General features: G+C 47.2%; 1 protein-coding gene across 2 annotated transcripts; it reads left to right on the forward strand.

Moving 5' to 3' along the window:
• The first annotated feature begins 1054 nt into the window (after nucleotides 1-1054).
• LOC121329316 (F-actin-capping protein subunit beta isoforms 1 and 2) lies at nucleotides 1055-11899 on the forward strand. Of its 2 annotated transcripts, XM_041274866.1 has the most exons (10): nucleotides 1055-1191; nucleotides 5289-5378; nucleotides 6921-7042; nucleotides 7403-7516; nucleotides 7936-8077; nucleotides 8302-8418; nucleotides 8715-8780; nucleotides 9337-9413; nucleotides 11107-11216; nucleotides 11684-11770. In XM_041274866.1, the coding sequence occupies exons 1-9, from the start codon at nucleotides 1189-1191 to the stop codon at nucleotides 11207-11209; spliced, it is 834 nt and encodes a 277-aa protein (XP_041130800.1). In that variant the 5' UTR covers nucleotides 1055-1188; the 3' UTR covers nucleotides 11210-11216; nucleotides 11684-11770. The 2 variants fall into 2 exon arrangements, with proteins under 2 accessions (XP_041130800.1, XP_041130801.1); XM_041274867.1 differs by lacking the exon at nucleotides 11107-11216 and having other exon boundaries at nucleotides 1056-1191; nucleotides 11684-11899.
• The last annotated feature ends 8889 nt before the right edge of the window (nucleotides 11900-20788 follow it).

Genomic DNA, 20788 nt, shown 5'->3' on the forward strand with positions numbered 1-20788 from the left:
CACAGTAGGTTGCGCTGGAGGGCAGTTACAGACCCGCCCTGTCCAGGATCTCAGAGCCTCACTGGGACAGAGTTTCAGTCTCCCCGGACAGGACGCGCTATTCCTGGACCTCGTGTGTTTTTGCAATAAACTGTAATTCGCAGCAGAATCCCGAGATGAGACCCCGCCCTCCCTTTCGACAGCGTCTTCCACCATATTCAGCAGTGTTCACTTTCCCCAAGTACATTCCCCTGCCAGTGGACTCTCCCCCCCCCTCTCTCTGTCTCTCTCTTTCATATCATCTCCTCTCCCCCCCTTTCTTTCCTCTCTCATATTATCTCTCTCTCTCTCTCTCTCTCTCCTCTATCTCTCTCTTCTCCGCCTCTTCTCGCTCTTTCTCATATCAATCTCCATCTCTCCAGTCTCGCTCTCTCTCCCATCATATATCATCTCCTATCTCACTTCGCGCCTCTATTCTCTCTCCTCTTCTCTCTCTCTCTCTCTCTCTCTCTCTCTCTCTCTCTCTCTCTCTCTCTCAAGTCACTACTCCTCTTCTCTCTCTCTGCTCTCTCTCCTCTCTCTCTCTCTCTCTCTCTATAGCTCTCTAAGATCATCTCCCCACCCTCTATCTCTCTCTGTATATCATCTACGGTCCCCCCCCTATCACTCCCCTCTCTCTCTTCTCATGTTCTCTCTCCCCTCTATCATATCATCTTCTCCCCCCCTCTCTCCTCTAATATCTCCTCCCCTCTGATCCTCTCTCTCTATATCATCTCCCTCCCTCCTCCCCCCCCCTCTCTCTCTCTCTCTCTCTCTCTCTCCCTCTCTCATATCAATGCTCCCCCCCCCTCTCTCTCTCTATCATATCTCTCTCTTCTCTCTCTCTCATCATATCTCCTTTCTCCTCTCTCTCTCTCTCTCTCTCCTCTCAATCTCTCTCTCTCTCTCTTTCTCTCTCTCTCTCTCTCTCTCCTCTCCTCTCCTCTCTCTCTCTCCATACTTGGCCATGGGCTGATTGCGGCGCTCTGATTGGCCAATGTGAGGCTGAAGCAGCATGACCCGGATATGCAATGTTCACCCCCCCCCTCCCTTGTCTCTACAGGAAGTGTATTGGCAGACTGGGCAGGGCTGTAGTGGATCTCCTGGAAAATCGGATCAAAAAAACACACGAAAACTTCACCTCGCAGCAGCAAAGTGACACCGGGGAACATGGTAAGCGTGTCCGTGCAGCGGGGCGGCGAGGGCAGGGGCAGGCGCGCTGCGCACCGGGCGCTGGACCCGCGGGAGGGAGGACTGCTTGGGTGGGTTACTGTGTGTGAGTAGCGATAATAATAATAATAATAATAATAATAATAATAATAATAATAATAATAAGAGTAATGGTGACAGCAGGCACGGGAGGACTTCGCGTTGTGCGCGCTTCAGTCATTGAGAGAATGGGGGTTCATACTGTAGTCGATATCAGGAATGGGGGTTCATACTGTAGTCGATATCAGGAATGGGGCTTCATATTGATATGTCTGAATGCGCTCGATATCAGGGGATCGGGTCCGTATACCTGTCTGTGTGTTTTCTTTCTCTCTCTCTCTCTGTGTGTAAACTGCAGTGTTTAAAAATACTGCATGCCATGAAGCAGTCATGTTTATATATATATATTTCTCTCTCTCTCTGTCTCTCCTCCTCCCGTGGAATCTCGCTGACTCGGTCAACTCGAAACTAGTTTTATTCCCCTTTGTACCGGTCGGTAGTGAACTCGTGTCCGGGTTGAGCAGGGACATTATTATTATTGTACCCGCTATTTGAAAACGTGCGTTTTCTTCGAAGCAGGTCCCGTGGTGTTTGTAATGCTTAGCCCTGCTTGGAGATAGCTGCGTGTTCAGACGCTTTCATTTGCACAGCTCGGATTCTGCAGGCGGCTGCGAGGCTTGTGTTGCAACATTCCTGAGCCGAGAATATTGTGCGGCGTGTTTGGAAGAGCCACGGCGCCTCACTGCGGCCAGAGTGCACAGCTGCTGCAGGCATCTTACTAATGGCCAGGGCGCGGTATATATATTATAGTGCACACGTTCCCGGTGTTTGAAAGGAAGGAGGCTGGGTTGGGTCTTTGTAAACAGGGTTTGAAATGAAGGAGGCTGGATTGGGTCTTTGTAAACAGGGTTTGAAATGAAGGAGGCTGGGTTGGGTCTTTGTAAACAGGGTTTGAAATGAAGGAGGCTGGATTGGGTCTTTGTAAACAGGGTTTGAAATGAAGGAGGCTGGATTGGGTCTTTGTAAACAGGGTTTGAAATGAAGGAGGCTGGATTGGGTCTTTGTAAACAGGGTTTGAAATGAAGGAGGCTGGATTGGGTCTTTGTAAACAGGGTTTGAAATGAAGGAGGCTGGATTGGGTCTTTGTAAACAGGGTCTGAAATGAAGGAGGCTGGATTGGGTCTTTGTAAACAGGGTTTGAAATGAAGGAGGCTGGATTGGGTCTTTGTAAACAGGGTTTGAAATGAAGGAGGCTGGATTGGGTCTTTGTAAACAGGGTTTGAAATGAAGGAGGCTGGATTGGGTCTTTGTAAACAGGGTCTGAAATGAAGGAGGCTGGATTGGGTCTTTGTAAACAGGGTCTGAAATGAAGGAGGCTGGATTGGGTCTTTGTAAACAGGGTCTGAAATGAAGGAGGCTGGATTGGGTCTTTGTAAACAGGGTCTGAAATGAAGGAGGCTGGATTGGGTCTTTGTAAACAGGGTTTGAAATGAAGGAGGCTGGATTGGGTCTTTGTAAACAGGGTTTGAAATGAAGGAGGCTGGATTGGGTCTTTGTAAACAGGGTTTGAAATGAAGGAGGCTGGATTGGGTCTTTGTAAACAGGGTTTGAAATGAAGGAGGCTGGATTGGGTCTTTGTAAACAGGGTTTGAAATGAAGGAGGCTGGATTGGGTCTTTGTAAACAGGGTCTGAAATGAAGGAGGCTGGGTTGGGTCATTGTAAACAGGGTCTGAAATGAAGGAGGCTGGATTGGGTCTTTGTAAACAGGGTCTGAAATGAAGGAGGCTGGATTGGGTCTTTGTAAACAGGGTTTGAAATGAAGGAGGCTGGATTGGGTCTTTGTCAGCATCTCGTTGCTGTTCGTGTTTTCACTGGTCAGACTCGCGTATCTATGGAAACCTCCCACTTCGAGGGATAGTGCAGCGGTCCTGTTTAGCAAACAGTGGTGGGAGGATTGAAAGCGGTTTGGTGCTGCTGTGGCAATTTGTTTGTGAAGCTAGCGGAACCGGAGCCGTGCATTTGGACTGGACTGCAGCTCTGAGCCTCAGATCCGGGACACTGGAGAGCGAGCGCAGGTACAGCACGTGACCGGACGTGACTGTCGCATTGCTATTGTGACATCACAGAGGCGGCGGTCTGTTTGTTGTTCCTCCTCGAAGTGGAAGCGGCGGCTCGGTGCAGAGACACACACAGCGCGGGTTGCAATGGTGAGTCTGTGAATCAAACGAGAAGCACGACGCGGCCAGCGAGACCGGCTACTGGCGCTCCGCTTCCAACAAGCGACTTTAGCAGGGTTAAGGGTCTACCCAGCCAGCCGCGGTGGAGGGCCGGTTTGTAGGGAGCTGGCAGTCTGATGAAGCCTGTCAGGGGTGTGTGCAGATACTGTGAATATTACCACTGTTATCTGTTATTAGTATTATCGTTATGGTTATCTGTTATCCATTATTATTACTAGTAGTGGTAGTAGTATTTGACTTTCTGCTGGAAAAGGCTTTGCCAGACAGATACAATCCGATCACTCTGTGAATGTGGGGCGCCTTTGTAAATGAGTTTCAGAAAGGGCTCTGTGATGCCGTCAGTGTGGGCTCCCTGCAGGGATTTTAAAACCTGTGGTAACATTCCTTCTCAAACTCTTCCTGTTGCACTCGCTCGGCCCGCAATCCCCACTGAAAGAGCGGCAGGCAGCAGCTTTGATTCGCTCTGAACCCTGAGCCTCAGAACCAGCGAGGGATGGGAATCGGGCTCCTATTGCACAGCAGTGTGATCCAGTCCAGGTTTCACTCTGGGTTCGATCAGCCCCAGTGTGTCTAGCTAACAAGCTCATTGAACTTGTGAGCCCAGGAATGGATCAGATTGCTGTGCAATGGGAGTCTGATTTCATCACGGTAGATAGATGTGAATACTGTGCTGCTTGGTGCCGCTATCTGAGGAAATATATAGATCTGCAAATAAGTTGATCAAGCTCTAGAATTTAAAGGGGAGGTTCCATTGTTTCTAATGTCTACGAGCTTAGGCTGGGAAATAAGAAGATCGGATATATTAATAAATCATTTAAAATGTATTTTGTAAGTATCATTTATATTGATGAGTAGATCGGATTTCTTCGACAGTATGACGCTAGATAAGGGAATGTGCATATCGCAGTAGATCAGATATATTAGCAACAGATGCATCATTTAAAATGAAATGTGTACGTAGCTTGTGATGGTAATGTGTTTCATATTTAACATTATTTTGCATTTGTGGGAGTGTTTCTGTTTTGGGAAGCACTACTTTATGGACTGGTATGCGAGCCATTTTCCAAAAGTTGAAGCATGAGTTTCAGGCATGGAAAAATTGAGCTCCATGCTGCGATTACTAGCTAGGCCACAGTGCACATCAGTCACGTGTGTTGTGTTGTATTGTTGTGTTGTGTTGTGGTCTGGCTATTTGTGGTTCATTTTCTTCACACTGTCCTAATTTAAAAACCACAGCCCTTAACCTAGAACCTTTTTAAAAACAGTGAGTGTGAACGCTTAGGACACGCAGACAAAACAATGTCCTGTATGTTGCAGCTATCCTAGTATTATAATGGAACAATCCCATCTGGAATACTGATATTATAATGGAACAATCCCACCTGGAATACTGATATTATAATGGAACAATCCCACCTGGAATACTGATATTATAATGGAACAATCCCACCTGGAATACTGATATTATGGATGCAGCGTGTCATTAGATCATATTACTGAAACATATTTTAATTTTGATTACACGTTAAAATGTTTAAAGTGATTATAATAATAATTCTCCGTGATCACACATCAAGTGCATCTGATTGACAGCGATGTGATGCAGCCACAGTTTAGCAGTGGAAAGGGAGCTGGACTTGCTGCACGCTTCTCTGTGTCAATGGCTGTGCTGTTTCTACACACACGAGGACAGCATGTAGATGCTCTGTGCTGGGAGCTCTGGGAGGGTGGGTTGCTCTGTGTTCTTCTATATTAATAAGCAGTAGATTCTCTGTGTGTATTTATACAGCGTGCTTTATGTTCTCATTGTCTTTTGTCTACAGAATGACCAGCAGCTGGATTGTGCTCTGGACCTGATGAGGCGCCTGCCTCCCCAGCAGATTGAGAAGAACCTGAGTGACCTCATCGACCTGGTGAGTGGAGCTAGAGCTGTAGAGTGGGCCACACAGGGAGCTCGTTTCTCTTCACAGAGTTCCTGATGGTTCTCAGATGTATTTATTTTCTGGTTCAACGTCGAGTCCTGCCCCCGGATTAGCACTCGCTTGTCTGCTGTTTCCTCGACTCAGATCAACAGCAGCCCTCGGCGCTCATTAGCAGCCCTGTAACTCGTCGTGTTTCTAACTGTAAACTCTCTCTCTCTCGCTCTCTGTGTCTCTCTCTCTCTCTCTCTCTCTCTTCGCTCTCGCTCTCTGTGTCTGTCCTCTCTCTCTGTCTTTCTCTTCTCTCTGTCTTTCTCTCTGTCTCTTCTGTCTCTCTCTATCTCTCCTGATATACTGCAGCTCCTTCCCCCTCCAGGAGCTCACTGCACACTGCTGCACGGCGCTGAAAGGGTTAACTGTGAGGCAGTGGGTAGTGGGTGGCAGGCAGGCTTAGTGGATTGTGTTTCTGCGGAAACAAGGGCAGCTTTCTTGGGTGGGGGGGGCGAGTGACTCTCAATTTGTAGCCCTTTGTGTGAGTGCTGTCCTGCGAGAGAGGGATCGTTACTCAATACTCTCTCTCTCTTTCTGCATGAGTGCTGTGACGGGACACACTGCTCATCTCATATCTCCCACCCTCCTCCTCCTCCTCCTCCTCCTCTCTCTCTGTGTGAGTGCTGTGCTGTGACGGGACACACTGCTCATCTCATATCTCCCACCCTGCCCTCCTCCTCCTCCTCTCTCTCTGTGTGAGTGCTGTGCTGTGACGGGACACACTGCTCATCTCATATCTCCCACCCTCCTCCTCCTCCTCCTCCTCCTCCTCGCTCACTGACAGTCACATTCACAGGTGTGCATTTACTCCTGCAGTCGCTCACTTTCGAGCAGACTTCCCTTGCACTCATTAACACACATCACAGACAGACAGACACTTGGCAGCAGCAGGACTGTGTTGCTGCTCTCGGAACCCGCGTTGCTTTTTCAGTGTGTCTGCAGGAGAATGGCATGTGAAAATGCCAATGATAAAAATAAATATACATCCCTCCTCCCTGGTGTGTGTGTGCAATGCAGACAGTGCGTATGTCTCGGTGTGTGCAATGCAGACAGTGCGTATGTCTCGGTGTGTGCAATGCAGACAGAGTGTGTGTGTCAGTGTGTGTGCAATGCAGACAGTGTGTGTGTCAGTGTGTGTGCAATGCAGACAGTGTGTGTGTGTCAGTGTGTGTGCAATGCAGACAGTGTGTGTGTTTCAGTGTGTGTCTCGGTGTGTGTGTGCGCTACTCTCTGCTTTTCCCTTACATAGTCCTATCAGGCAATGTTCTGGCAGTTTTCTCAAAGCACTCCAGAGAGCGTTCTCTCGCTCTTGTTTTTTGTGTTGCTCGGCTCCTGTCAATGTAAATTAGCCCCTCTCTCTTACAGTGCATGAGTGCCCTCTGCTGGACAGAGCTGGGATCAGGTGTTCTAGGATAGCACTGTAGGTGTGCGTTCTCTCCCTGCTGTCCTCGGTACAGTCTTGTCTAACTCTCTCTTGTATCCCAGGTGCCCAGTCTCTGTGAGGACCTGCTGTCCTCGGTTGACCAGCCTCTCAAGATCGCCCGAGACAAGATAGTGGGGAAGGATTACCTGCTGTGCGACTACAACCGAGACGGGGACTCTTACAGGTGAGCCAGGGCACTGCGGCTACCTGTGTGTCGGTATATGTGTGTGTCAGTCAGTGCTGTGTGTGTATACTGCCTTTCCTCTTCTCTCTCTCTTGCTCCCCTCAGTGCCCACTCTCTCCTCCTGTTTCTCCTTGGTTTGTCCTCTTCTCCTCTCTCATTTGTCTCATCTCTCCTCTGTCCTCTCTCTGTCTCTCTCCTCTCCTTTCTCAGTCTCTCTCTTCTCCCCTCAATGTCCACTCCTCTGTTTCTCCTCGGTCTGTCCTCTTCTCTCATCTGTCTCGTCTCGTCTCTGCTCTGTCTGTCCTCTCTCTGTCTCTTTCTTCTATCTGTCCTCTCTCAGTCTCTCTCTTCTCCCCTCAGGTCCCCCTGGAGTAATAAGTATGAGCCCCCGATCGATGATGGTGCCATGCCCTCGGCCCGTCTGCGCAAACTGGAGGTCGAGGCAAACAACGCCTTCGACCAGTACAGAGACCTGTGAGTACCAGTACAGACCTGTGAGTACCAGTACAAACCAGTACACAGATCTGTGAGTACCAGTACAGACCTGTTGTGCTGTGCTGTGTGTTCAGGGGTGTGGCCTCTCCCCCTGCAGGTATTTCGAGGGGGGTGTGTCCTTGTGTGGTGGTGTTGTGATGTTCTGGGTTGGGTTGGAGGGGGTTGGGTTGCGCTTGGTTGTAATGTCTCGTCTCGTCTGCAGGTATTTCGAAGGGGGGTGTGTCCTTGTGTGGTGGTGTTGTGATGTTCTGGGCGGGGTTGCGCTGGATTGGGTTGGAGGGGGCGGGGTTGTGCTGGGTTGGAGGGGGCGGGGTTGCGCTGGGTTGGGTTGGGTTGGAGGAGGTTGTATTGGAGGGGGTTGGGTTGCGCTGGGTTGTAATGTCTCGTCTCGTCTGCAGGTATTTCGAGGGGGGCGTGTCCTCGGTATATCTCTGGGATCTGGATCACGGTTTTGCCGGCGTGATTCTCATCAAGAAGGCGGGAGACGGATCCAAGAAAATCAAGGGGTGCTGGGACTCCATTCACGTGGTGGAGGTGCAGGTGAGAGGAGAGGAGGGGAGGGGGAGGGGAGGGGAGAGGGTCCAAGAAAATCAAGGGGTGCTGGGACTCCATTCACGTGGTGGAGGTGCAGGTAGGAGAGGAGAGGAGGGGAGGGGAGGGGAGGGGAGACGGGTCCAAGAAAATCAAGGTTTGGGGTGGAGTAGGTTGTGTACCTGCACGTCTGCAATCATGTTTCTCTCACTCTCTCTCTCTCTCTCTCTCAGGAGAAGTCCAGCGGTCGCACTGCCCACTACAAGCTGACCTCGACAGTCATGCTTTGGCTGCAGACCACCAAGACCGGCTCTGGCACCATGAACCTGGGGGGCAGCCTGACCAGACAGGTACAATACTGACCACTGGAGCCCCTGCCTGGTCACCATACTGACCACTGGGTCTCCGGGACCAAACACAAACACTCTCTCTCACTCTCTCTCTCACTCACTCTCTCACACACACTGTTTTTATTGCTCACTTAGCCAGGGGCGCTGGGCCACTCCCCTCACGAATCCCACAAGAAGCCTGGCCAGAGCACTTCCCCCTGCTGTCACCGTGAGGAACTGCGGTGGGAATTGCTGTGCGGCTGTGCTCTGCAGGAGGGACTTGCTAATCTCTGATCTTTTTCTGCTCCGTGTTTCAGATGGAGAAGGACGAGACAGTCAGCGAGTCGTCTCCTCACATAGCCAACATCGGCCGCCTGGTAGAGGTACGTGGAACTGCAGTCTCATTTCTCTCTCTCACGCGCTCTCTTTCACACACACACTCTCACACTGCAGTGGGTTTAAATCAGAAGAGGTGACATTGACCTTTCAGGATGCGGGCGCCGGGCTCGTGAACGCGGGCGCTGTCACAGGAGTCGTGTGAGCGTTATGGGGGAGGGAGGGGGGGTCTTTGTTACTGCTGAATTCCTGCCAGGTCTGAGAGGAGAGTATAGCGTCGCTAAAGTCCAAATAATAAGGAGTACTTTCTTTCTTTTCTTAGCAAACTTTGTTTTTTTTTTTCTTTGTAATTCACACACTGTGTTGATCACCTGTATAAAGTATCAAACCAAAAATATTTGAATGAAACTGAACTCTTAGTTTTGTTCTTCCTGTCAGTTATATTTCTTTTAAAGCAAAGGATTTTGGTCGTTGTAGTCCTTCAATAAACTCAAGCTTCTTAACAGAACCTTAAAAATAGTTATAACAGGTGTGTGTGTCTCTGTGTTTCTGATTGGTTGAGAGCAGTCCTCATTGACATGCCTCCATTCCATACCTCTGCAGGACATGGAGAATAAGATCCGCAGCACTCTGAATGAGATTTACTTTGGGAAGACCAAGGACATCGTCAACGGGCTGAGGTACCAACCACACGCCTACCACAGCACGCCCACACCAACCACACGCCTACCACAGCACGCCCACACCAACCACACGCCTACCACACGCCAACCACAGCACGCCCACACCAACCACACGCCTACCACAGCACGCCCACACCAACCACACGCCTACCACAGCACGCCCACACCAACCACACGCCTACCACAGCACGCCCACACCAACCACACGCCTACCACAGCACGCCCACACCAACCACACGCCACCACACCACGCACACCCCACACCAACCACACCACGCCTACCACAGCACGCCCACACCAATCACACGCCTACCACACACCTACCACAGCACGCCCACACCAACCACACGCCTACCACAGCACGCCCACACCAACCACACGCCAACCACAGCACGCCCACACCAACCACACGCCTACCACAGCACGCCCACACCAACCACACGCCTACCACACGCCTACCACAGCACGCCCACACCAACCACACGCCTACCACAGCACGCCCACACCAACCACACGCCTACCACAGCACGCCCACACCAACCACACCAACCACACCTACCACAGCACGCCCACACCAACCACACGCCAACCACAGCACGCCCACACCAACCACACACCAACCACAGCACGCCCACACCAACCACACACCAACCACAGCACGCCCACACCAACCACACACCAACCACAGCACGCCCACACCAACCACACGCCAACCACAGCACGCCCACACCAACCACACGCCAACCACACGCCTACCACAGCACGCCCACACCAACCACACGCCTACCACAGCACGCCCACACCAACCACACGCCTACCACACGCCTACCACAGCACGCCCACACCAACCACACGCCTACCACAGCACGCCCACACCAACCACACGCCAACCACAGCACGCCCACACCAACCACACACCAACCACAGCACGCCCACACCAACCACACACCTACCACAGCACGCCCACACCAACCACACGTCTACCACAGCACGCCCACACCAACCACACACCAACCACAGCACGCCCACACCAACCACACGCCTACCACAGCACGCCCACACCAACCACACGCCAACCACAGCACGCCCACACCAACCACACGCCAACCACAGCACGCCCACACCAACCACACGCCAACCACAGCACGCCCACACCAACCACACGCCAACCACAGCACGCCCACACCAACCACACGCCAACCACAGCACGCCCACACCAACCACAGGCCAACCACAGCACGCCCACACCAACCACACGCCAACCACACGCCTACCACAGCACGCCCACACCAACCATACGCCTACCACAGCACGCCCACACCAACCATACGCCTACCACAGCACGCCCACACGAACCACAGCACGCCCACGCGAACCACAGCACGCACACGCCAAGTGTCCCCATTCTCCGTGTTCCCCATTCCCCTCTCCCCATTCCCTCTCCCAGTTGCTGTATACAGGCTTGACCCCCTCTGTTGTTCGTTTTTTCTTTCATTACTTTGCTTTCGTTCTCGATCTTGCTAGGAGTGGTTTAGCTCTCTGCATTTCCTAAACGAGTTTGTATTCCTCCATCTCACCATCCTTTTCTCCTTCTTTCCTTCTCCAATGGCTCCTTCTCTTTCACTGTCCATTCTTTCCTGCGCGGTCTCCTCCCTCCCTTCCTTCCTGTCGCTCGCTCTGTCTATCTCAGATCTATCGATTCTTTGCCCGACAATCAGAAGTACAAGCAGCTGCAGCGTGAGCTGTCTCAGGTGCTGACACAGAGGCAGATCTTCATGCAGCCTGAGAACTAGTGTGCAGGTACCTCCCTGTGTGTGTGTGTGTGTGTGTGTGTGTGTGCACACGCGCCCCCCTCTCCGCAAGTTTAACCAGGACTCCTCTCCTGTGCCTGTGTGTGGACCTAATTGGTCCGAGAGCTGACATCGGCCACCCACATGTGAATGGAGATGCCGCTTGGCTGCATGCCGCCCCATCACTGATTTCAGCTGTTGAGTGAAATCATTACCTGGCAGGACAGCCTGCTCTCCGCTCTCGCTCTCTACAGTACAGCCTTCTCTCAGCTCTCGCTCTCTACAGTACCACCTGCTCTCCACTCTCGCTCTCTGTGTTTGTCACATTCCCATATTTTCCTTTGATTTCTGATTTAAGGATGAAGCGTTGTGTTAAATGTCAGGAGAGAAGAGCAATGCAGTGGAGGATCCACACTGTGGAGCTACTGATTTTCAGTGGACTTCTAATCTCTCTCTCTCTCTCTCTCTCTCTCACAGGAGCGTACAGACGCTGGCAGACAAATCCAAGCAGGAGAACCTCAGGAACGACCTAGTGGAGGCGCTCAAACGCAAACAGCAGAGTTAGAACCCAACTGCACTCGTCTATCCCTCTCTCCCTCTCTGTCCCTCCCCAATGCTACACACTCTGTCTGTCTCCCCCTCTCTCCTCTCCCTCCCCAATGCTCCGCATTCTCTGTCTCCCCCTCTCTTCTCCCTCCCCAATGCTACGCACTCTCTCTGTCTCCCCCTCTCTCTTCTCCCTCCCCAACGCTACGCACTCTCTCTGTCTCTCTTCAGATCAGAGATTTCTTTGTTTAGTTGTTTTTTTTACTCATGTTCTGTCTGTTATCCCCTCACTCTCAAAGCCGTTCACTTTATCCATTTAAAATAAAAACCCAGAGCATTGCAGTAAGTTTGTTTTCCTGCGCTGGGCGGCTCACCCTGTGGAGCCCCGTTCTTTCATTACAGCTGTTTTGTTTCTGTGATTCAGATGTAGTAATGGTACAAACACAACACAGCGGTATTATTTCTGGGGAATTTTTTTGTATTTTGGTTCTCTCTTTTTGTTTTTGATGCAAGTTTCAGAGTTCTATGAAGGCAGTTCCAGTGATGGAAACGCAGGCTTGTTTTTGTAAAGCGTGTGAATGGCTGCTGTCAGTCAGTGTTTGTTCTGAGTCGTGATTTACAGACTGGAAATAAAACCACAGCGAAGCTTCAAACTGTGACTGGCTCAATCTTTGCTCTCCTGCTCTCTCTTCTCTTTTTAAGGAATTGATGTGTCTTTGTAAAGATCTTACAAACCTGAGTGAGATCTCTGTTACTGGAGCCTCCACTAGGATAATGATGACAATAAAACTCAAAACTGGTCTAAAGCAAACTGGTCGGTGGATTTTTTAAATGGAACCTGAACGAGTCTCGACTGTTTCGAGGGAACCCGAGCGAGTCTGGCCCAGTTTGAGCTGGAATTCGCTGAGTTCAGGAGTTCACTCTGGCTTGCTTGTCATGGAGGACATGAAGCGCAGAGAGAGGACCCACACCAAGGAGCTGCAGGGGCTGAGGGAGCAGCTCAACACACACACAGCCCCCTACCACCACCACCACCAGTCACAGTGCAACCCTCCCTCCCTCCATACAAACACCCACCTCCCCCTCTGACACTTGCCTTTATATATACACAACTACATCTGTATAGTTTTTCATTGAAAATTAAAACTTCTCTACCTCTGGTTATCGTTTTCATTGTGTGTCGGGGAGCCCCCACCACCCCCTCCCTCCCTCCATACAAACACATTATATATATATATATATATATATATATATATATAAATATATATATATATATATATATATATATATATATACTCTGTATACATGATATATATAAACTCTGATATATATATATATTATATATATATGAGAGAGTGTACATATATATATCTCCTATGTACTGTATAGAGATGTACCAAAAACTAGTTTTGTGTTATTGTTAGTATTCTGTTTCATTTTGATTAGAGTAATTAGTATAACAATAAGCATGAGGTGTTTTTCAATCAGCTGTTGGAACACAGAGGGTGTGTATTCCTCGGCTTATAGGACAGAGGGGAGCTGGCCAACTACACCAGCCCAGTCAAACAAGGACCAACACACACATGGCTCAGAATAAATCAGGGCATAGTCCTGTGTAACAAAGACATATCCCTGTGTTTCAGCTTACACCCCACCTTCTGAATCCCCTTATTACCCTATCCTCTTCAGTGGGATGAATCTCATATTCAAGGTTAGACTGCTGGACTTTCACAAGCAGGCAGGTGGTGCAGTGGCTCATTGCCTGCCATGCTGTGCTGTTCACCTTGGGGAAGTGGGTTCAAATCCTGTTGAGTTCTTCCTTTCTTCTCAAAGACTTGCTTAATATCCTATATAAGGCAATGAAAGCAGGCTCTTTCATGGAAGTGAGATGGACTGGGTTCAAATCCAGCAGTTCTTTGCTTGTTTCAAAGGATTTGTGAATTGACCTTATATATAGTGTGGGAGCTGGTGGTGCAGGGGGCTAATCCCACAGCCTCCTTCTCCACTCCCTGAAGATAGTGGTTCAAATCTGGGTCCTGGAGGTGAGTTCCTGAGGTAAGTAATGCTGTTAGTTGTAAGTCTGGGTGTTGGTTGTGAGCAATGATGCTGGTTGTAACTAACAATGTTGGTTGTGTTTCCACAGATGGTGGAGGAAGTGGAGGGCAGCCTCCCCAGAAGAGGAGGATGAAGATGGGGTTTGGGCCCCCAGCTGTGGAAGGTGGAGGTGTTGGTACCAGAGACAAGGGGAGGGAGGAGAGACAAATCTCTTGGAACCAACACTCTCCTTGGAGTTTCAGGAGTTCAAGGAGTTGTTAATTGACCTGTGGACTAAATCTTTTTTTTTTTTTTTTTTTTTTTTTTTTTTTTTTAGTAACCCCCCACAGGCAGGGGCCCCAGCCCCCTCTTCCTCCTCCACCATCTGTGGAAACACAACCAACTTTGTTAGTTATAACCAACAGCATTACTTACCTCAGGAAGTCACCTCCAGGACCCAGATTCAAACTGCCATCTTCAGGGAGAGGAAAAGGAGGCTGTGGGATTAACCCCCTGCACCACCAGCTCCCACAGGAAAGTGCTGGGTCACACTATATATAAGGTCAATTCACAAATCCTTTGAAACGAGCAAAGAACTGCCGGATTTGAACCCAGTCCATCTCACTACCATGCCTGCTTTCATTGCTTTATATAGGATATTAAACAAGTCTTTGAAAATAAAGGAAGAACTCACCTGGATTTGAACCCACTCCCCCAAGATCAACAGCACAGCATGCTAGGGAATGAGTCACTGCACCACCTGCCTGCTTCTGACAGTCTAGCATTGCACAGAAGACCTTATATCAGCCTCTTTATATTATAAGTATGATTAGACCACTGACCCAAGTCTATCAAAATGGGTAAAGTGTTTGAAAATGAATAGAAGACTCACACCCCTGTCATGGATTTGAACCCACTCACCTGGGAATCACAGGCCACTGCTCTACCAACAGAGCTATCCAGCCAGCTGGCTGCAGTGCTGGTGAAACACATTATTACACTGTGTGTTGGGGACCTGGGGAAAAGATGGGATTCAGCTTAGTTTCATTTGTGACTTGAACTGGATTCAAACCCAAAACCTTATTGATAAAAAGGTAAATGAAACAATATTTTTAAAAACCTCACATGGAACTTGAACCATCTACCCTGGGACTCAAAGTCCAATGCTCTAACAACTAAGCCAGCCAGAAAGCTACTCATACTTGCTGTCATATTCCCCCCAGTACTTTAACATCGTCAGTTACAACCAGCGTCTGCTTACAACCAACACCCAGACTTACAACCAACACCCAGACTTACAACCAACAGCATTACTTACCTCAGGAACTCACCTCCAGGACCCAGATTTGAACCACCATCTTCAGGGAGTGGAGGCTGAGGCTGTACAACATGCAGGTGTTTACTGTTGAAAATATCCAATAAAAGTCACTTCTATTGTATCTTTGACAGATTCAAACAAATGACGTTGTGGGGAAAAAAAAAACAATCACAGAACACCAGGCCATTTATCAATTAATATTTTAAATCTCTTAACCAGAGAACATCAGTCATGCTGTTCCATTGTGTTGTGGGTCTGGTTTCAAACTCAGTTCACCTGTAGAAAGAGAGCTGGCTTTGAGCCCAGACTTCCAAGGGGATAGGCAGGCAGGGCTAGTGAACCAGCCCACTGTACCACCTGACTCCTTGTGATGTTGGAGCACTGTAACCTTGTACATGAGATTCACTTCCCTTGTCAGAGGCTGCACGCGCGCACATGCAGAGAGTCATGCCTGAAGAGAGGATATCAAACCCAAACTTATTATACAGTAGGTCCCTAAGGTAAATGAAACAATATTTCTGAAAATGAGGAAAAAAGACACCTCATGCAGAACTTGAACCAGCTACCAAGAGAATCAAAGAACAATGCTCTATCAACTGAGCCAGCCAGAAACTCCTCTCAAATGTGCCCCAGTATTTGAATTCTTCATGAGTGCAGCTGAAGGGTTGCAAGGATGGTGAAATAGGCCAGCAGCTCACCCCCTGCTGAGTTTACCTTTAACATTGCCTCAAAGATTCTGTGACAATACATGTTAAACACTAGACATTTAGTTTCACATTGAACTCCATTGCCCAGATCTGAACCCTGTCCACCAATACTGGTATGTATGCAGGGCTAGTGAACCACACCCCTGTGTTGTCTATCTGGCTGGAGGAGAGGTGTGTGCAGCACTGTCTGTAAGGTTCATTCTTTAAAAACAAAAGACTACAGAACTGAATGCAGTGCACCAAGTGTAACAAACAACCACACCAGAGCACCTGCCTACAATCAGGCACTGAATTTAACAAGGGGGGGGTTTGAACCCAGAGCTGCAAAGTCATTAGGCTGCTTCTCTAATAACTGAGCTACCTGGCCAGCAGGTCCCATGAAACAAACATATAGCATTTTCTATCGTGGTCGAAATTTTAAGAAAAAAAAAGTTGTTAAACTACCGCCCTCCAGTGGAATATTGAAGTATGGCACGCTATGGAAAATACATCAATAACAAGACTGAGCTGCTGGCGACCCTGTACATTACTCTTGCCATGCAATACCTCGTTATTCCACTGGAGGGCGTATTTTTTAAACTTAAAAAAGTAAATGTTTTTCATGAAAATATTACTGTTTGTTTTTTGACAAAAAATGTAAAAAAACCCAAACAAAACGCATTAGCACATAAACAGAGCACTAATAAACCCAAAACTCGAACATTTAATGATAAAAAAAAAATAATAAATCAGGGTGCAACAAGTGAAAAACAACTTAGGCATGCTTGCAGCAGGAGGAGGTTATGAGTTCTGAAATGTCATAACCTCTTATTGCTGAACATTTGCTCCAGACTCCACCCAGCGACACCAGATGAGTCAACTGTATCACCTTTTCCAATGCCTGGTTTATCAGTAATGATTTTGAAGAGAAATAGAGGAATAACACCAGCCACCAACACCTGACAGGTTTGAACTTGGAACTCGGGGAAACAGAGTCCCCCTCTCTGCAGGTGAGCTATCCAGTCTCAGCGCTCAGTTCCTTGCTCAATGCATTATTACATATTGTGATGTAGACCTGGGGATACATAAGGACCAGCTTGAGAGAGACATGGCTGGATTCAAAGGCAAGCTCACAACAGCTCTAAATTAAACAATATTTTTGAGAATGAGGAAGAAAATACGTGTCTCTCATGAACCAACTACCCTGGGACTCATAGTCCAATACTGAGCCAGCCAGAGAGCTACTCAAGCCTGCTGTCATATTCCCTCCAGTACTTTAACTAATAATTTGTACAACATGCAGGTGTTTACTGTTGAAAATATCCAATAAAAATCACTTCTATTGTATCTTTGACAGATTCAAACAAACAGATGTTGTGAGAAAAAAAAAACAAGCACAAAACACAATGTTTCAACGACAACTCTGGTGTTCATTTATCAATTATTATTTTAAATCTCATAATCAGAGAACACCAGTCATGCTGTATCATTGTGTTGTGGGTCTGCTTTCAAAAAATCTGCTTCTGCTATTAATCACGGCACAGTAATGATCCAAGCACAAACTGCAGTAGAAATAAATATACAGAACAAATACCATGTCATATCAAATGGGAAGAAATGTAATACCTGGAGAAAAAAAAACAGATTATATGAAGTAACCATTTAATAAATAGAAATATTGAGCTGTGTAATGTTTTCATAGAGGAAGGGCCTGGTTTCACTGAGACACGCAGACATTATGAGCAAACCCTTGTGTGTGCGGCTCCTTTGCTTCTGCAGCAAGATCCTCGCTCAGACAATCAAAAATAACAGAATATCAACAGTGGAAAAATGAATGGTTTAATTTATATAGGGCAAAGCGAAAGGGAGAGAGATTCTCACAAAACACAGAAAACAAAAATATAAACGCAACATGTAAAGTGTTGTCTCATGTTTTGGAGATCCCAATAATTTTCCATATGCACAAAAAGCTTATTTCTCTCAAATTTTGTGCGCACATTTGTTTCCATTCCTGTTAGTGAGCATGTCTCCTTTGCCAAGATAATCCATCCACCTGACAGGTGTGGCATATCAAGAAGCTGATTAAACAGCACGATCAATCGAACGTTCATTTCTCTACCATAAGCCGCCTCCAACATCGTTTTAGAGAATTTGGCAGTACGTCCAACCGGCCTCACAAACGCAGACCATGTGTAACCACGCCAGCCCAGGACCTCCACATCCGTCTTCTTCACCTGTGGAATCGTCTGAGACCAGCCACTCGGACAGCTGATCAAACTGTAGGTTTGCACAACTGAAGAACTTCTGCACAAACTGTCAGAAACCATCTCAGGGAAGCTCATCTGCGTGCTCGTCATCCTCACCAGGGTCTTGACCTGACTTCAGTGGGAAAATGATCACCTTCAAATGCCACTGGCATGCTGGAGAAGTGTGCTCTTCATGGATGAATCCCGGTTTCAACTGTACCGGGCAGATGGCAGTCAGCATGTATGGCATCGTGTGGGCGAGCGGTTTGCTGATGTCAACATTGTGAACAGAGTGCCCCATGGTGGCGGTGGGGTTATGGTATGGGCAGGCATAAGCTACGGACAACAAACACAATTGCATTTTATCGATGGCAGTTTGAATGCACAGAGATACTGTGACGAGATCCTGAGGCCCATTGCCGTGCCATTCATCCACCGCCATCACTTCATGTTTCGGCATGATAATAACAAGGGAACCAGTCTACTTGGAGAAAAGATCCTCGAGCAGGTTCAGAAGCATTTAAATTAGAAAGGAAGGGGGGAGAAATCAACAAACAAACAGAAGGGAGACCGCATCAAAACAAGAACAACAACTCAGGTAAGACAACCATTAAATGTATTTATCTAAATGCTAGAAGTATCAGAAACAAAATTCTAGAACTTGAAGCTACTGCACTAACAGGTAACTATGATGTGATAGGTGTTACTGAAACTTGGTTGTCTGAGAGTGATGGGGACGAATATAATATTTGTGGGTATACACTGTATAGGAGACAGGCAGGACAGAAGAGGAGGAGGGGTAGCGCTATACATAAGAAACAATCTTGAAGCCCAGGTGTTAAACCTGGACAAAGAAAATGAAACCGAATCAATATGGGTCAGAATAACGGACAAAAATTCAAAGGGCATAATAATAGGAACATGCTATAGACCGCCAGATTCAGGCGGTGAGCAAAATAATCTGTTATACAATGACATTAGAAATGCATGTAGCAAAGGAGAAGCCATACTAATGGGGAATTTCAACTTCCCCCAAATAAAATGGGAAAACCCGGTGGGGAGCACGAAGGATGAAATAAAAATGGTGGAAATGACAAATGACTGCTTCCTAACACAATTTGTCAAGGCACCGACTAGAGGGGAGGCATGCCTTGATTTAGTCTTTTCAAATAACGAAGATAGAATAACTAAAACAGAGGTCAGAGAACCACTGGCAAACTCAGACCACAACATGGTCTCATTTGAAGTGTTTTTTAAAACCCCAAAAGTAATGACTAAAGCTAAGGTTTACAATTTTAGAAAAGCAAACTATGAAGGTATGAAACAGAGACTAACAGAAATAGATTGGAGTAAAATAGAAAAAAACACCCACAGAAGAAGGATGGTTGTTCTTCAAAAATGTAGTACTAGAGGCGCAAAACAATTACATCTTTAAAGTAGACAAATCTAAATGTAAACCTAAATTGCCAAAATGGTTTAATAGATCAATTAAAAAAAATATTCAGCGAAAAAAGGCACTTTACAGAGCATTAAAAAAGGACCAAAAAGAAAGTACGCAGAAAGAGTACACAGAACTGCAAACGCAAGTCAAAAAGGAAGCTAGAAAGGCCAAGAGAGAAATAGAAATGAACATTGCTAAGGGAGCTAAAACCAATTCCAAAATGTTACAACAGCAAACGAACATTCAAAGAGGAGATTAAATGTTTAAGAGATACGAATGGCAAAATCTTAGATGATGAAAAAAAATAGCAAATATATTAAATGATTACTTTTCACAAGTTTTTACAAAGGAAGATACTGACAACATGCCCCACATGTCATCCAGTTCCTATCCAGTTTTAAATAACTTTAGCATAACTGAGGCAGAAGTGTTAAAGGGACAAGGAGCTCTTAAAATAAACAACCCCCCTGGGCCGGATGAGATCCTCCCAGTAGTACTCAAAGAAATGAAAGACGGACGGACGTAATTTTCAAACCGCCAACCAAGATCATGCAGCAGTCTCTTGACACAGGGGTGGTACTGACAGACTGGAAAATTGCAAACGTAATACCGATCCTCAAAAAGGGAAACAAAACTGAACCAGGGAACTACAGACCAGTAAGCCTGACTTCTATTATATGCAAACTTATGGAAACTATAATAAGATCCAAAATGGAAAATTACCTATATGGTAACAGGGTCCTGGGAGACAGTCAACATGGTTTTAGGAAAGGGAGATCGTGTCTAACTAACTTGCTTGATTTTTTTGAGGATGCAACATCGATAATGGATAATTGCAAAGCATATGACATGGTTTATTTAGATTTCCAGAAAGCTTTTGACAAAGTCCCGCACAAAAGATTAATTCTCAAACTGAACGCAGTTGGGATTCAAGGAAACACATGTACATGGATTAGGGAGTGGTTAACATGTAGAAAACAGAAAGTACTGATTAGAGGAAAAAACTCAGAATGCAGTGTGGCAACCAGCGGTGTACCACAGGGATCAGTATTAGGTCCTCTGCTATTCCTAATCTACAGTAATGATTTAGATTCTGGTATAGTAAGCAAACTTGTTAAATTTGCAGATGACACAAAAGTAGGAGGAGTGGCAAACACTGTTGCAGCAGCAAAGGTCATTCAAAATGATCTAGACAAGATTCAGAACTGGGCAGACACATGGCAAATGACATTTAATAGAGAAAAGTGTAAGGTACTGCACGCAGGAAATAAAAATGTACATTATAAATATCATATGGGAGATACTGAAATT

The sequence above is a fragment of the Polyodon spathula genome, chromosome 16 (genome assembly GCF_017654505.1).
Source record: "Polyodon spathula isolate WHYD16114869_AA chromosome 16, ASM1765450v1, whole genome shotgun sequence".
Taxonomy (NCBI): Eukaryota; Metazoa; Chordata; class Actinopteri; order Acipenseriformes; family Polyodontidae; genus Polyodon; species Polyodon spathula.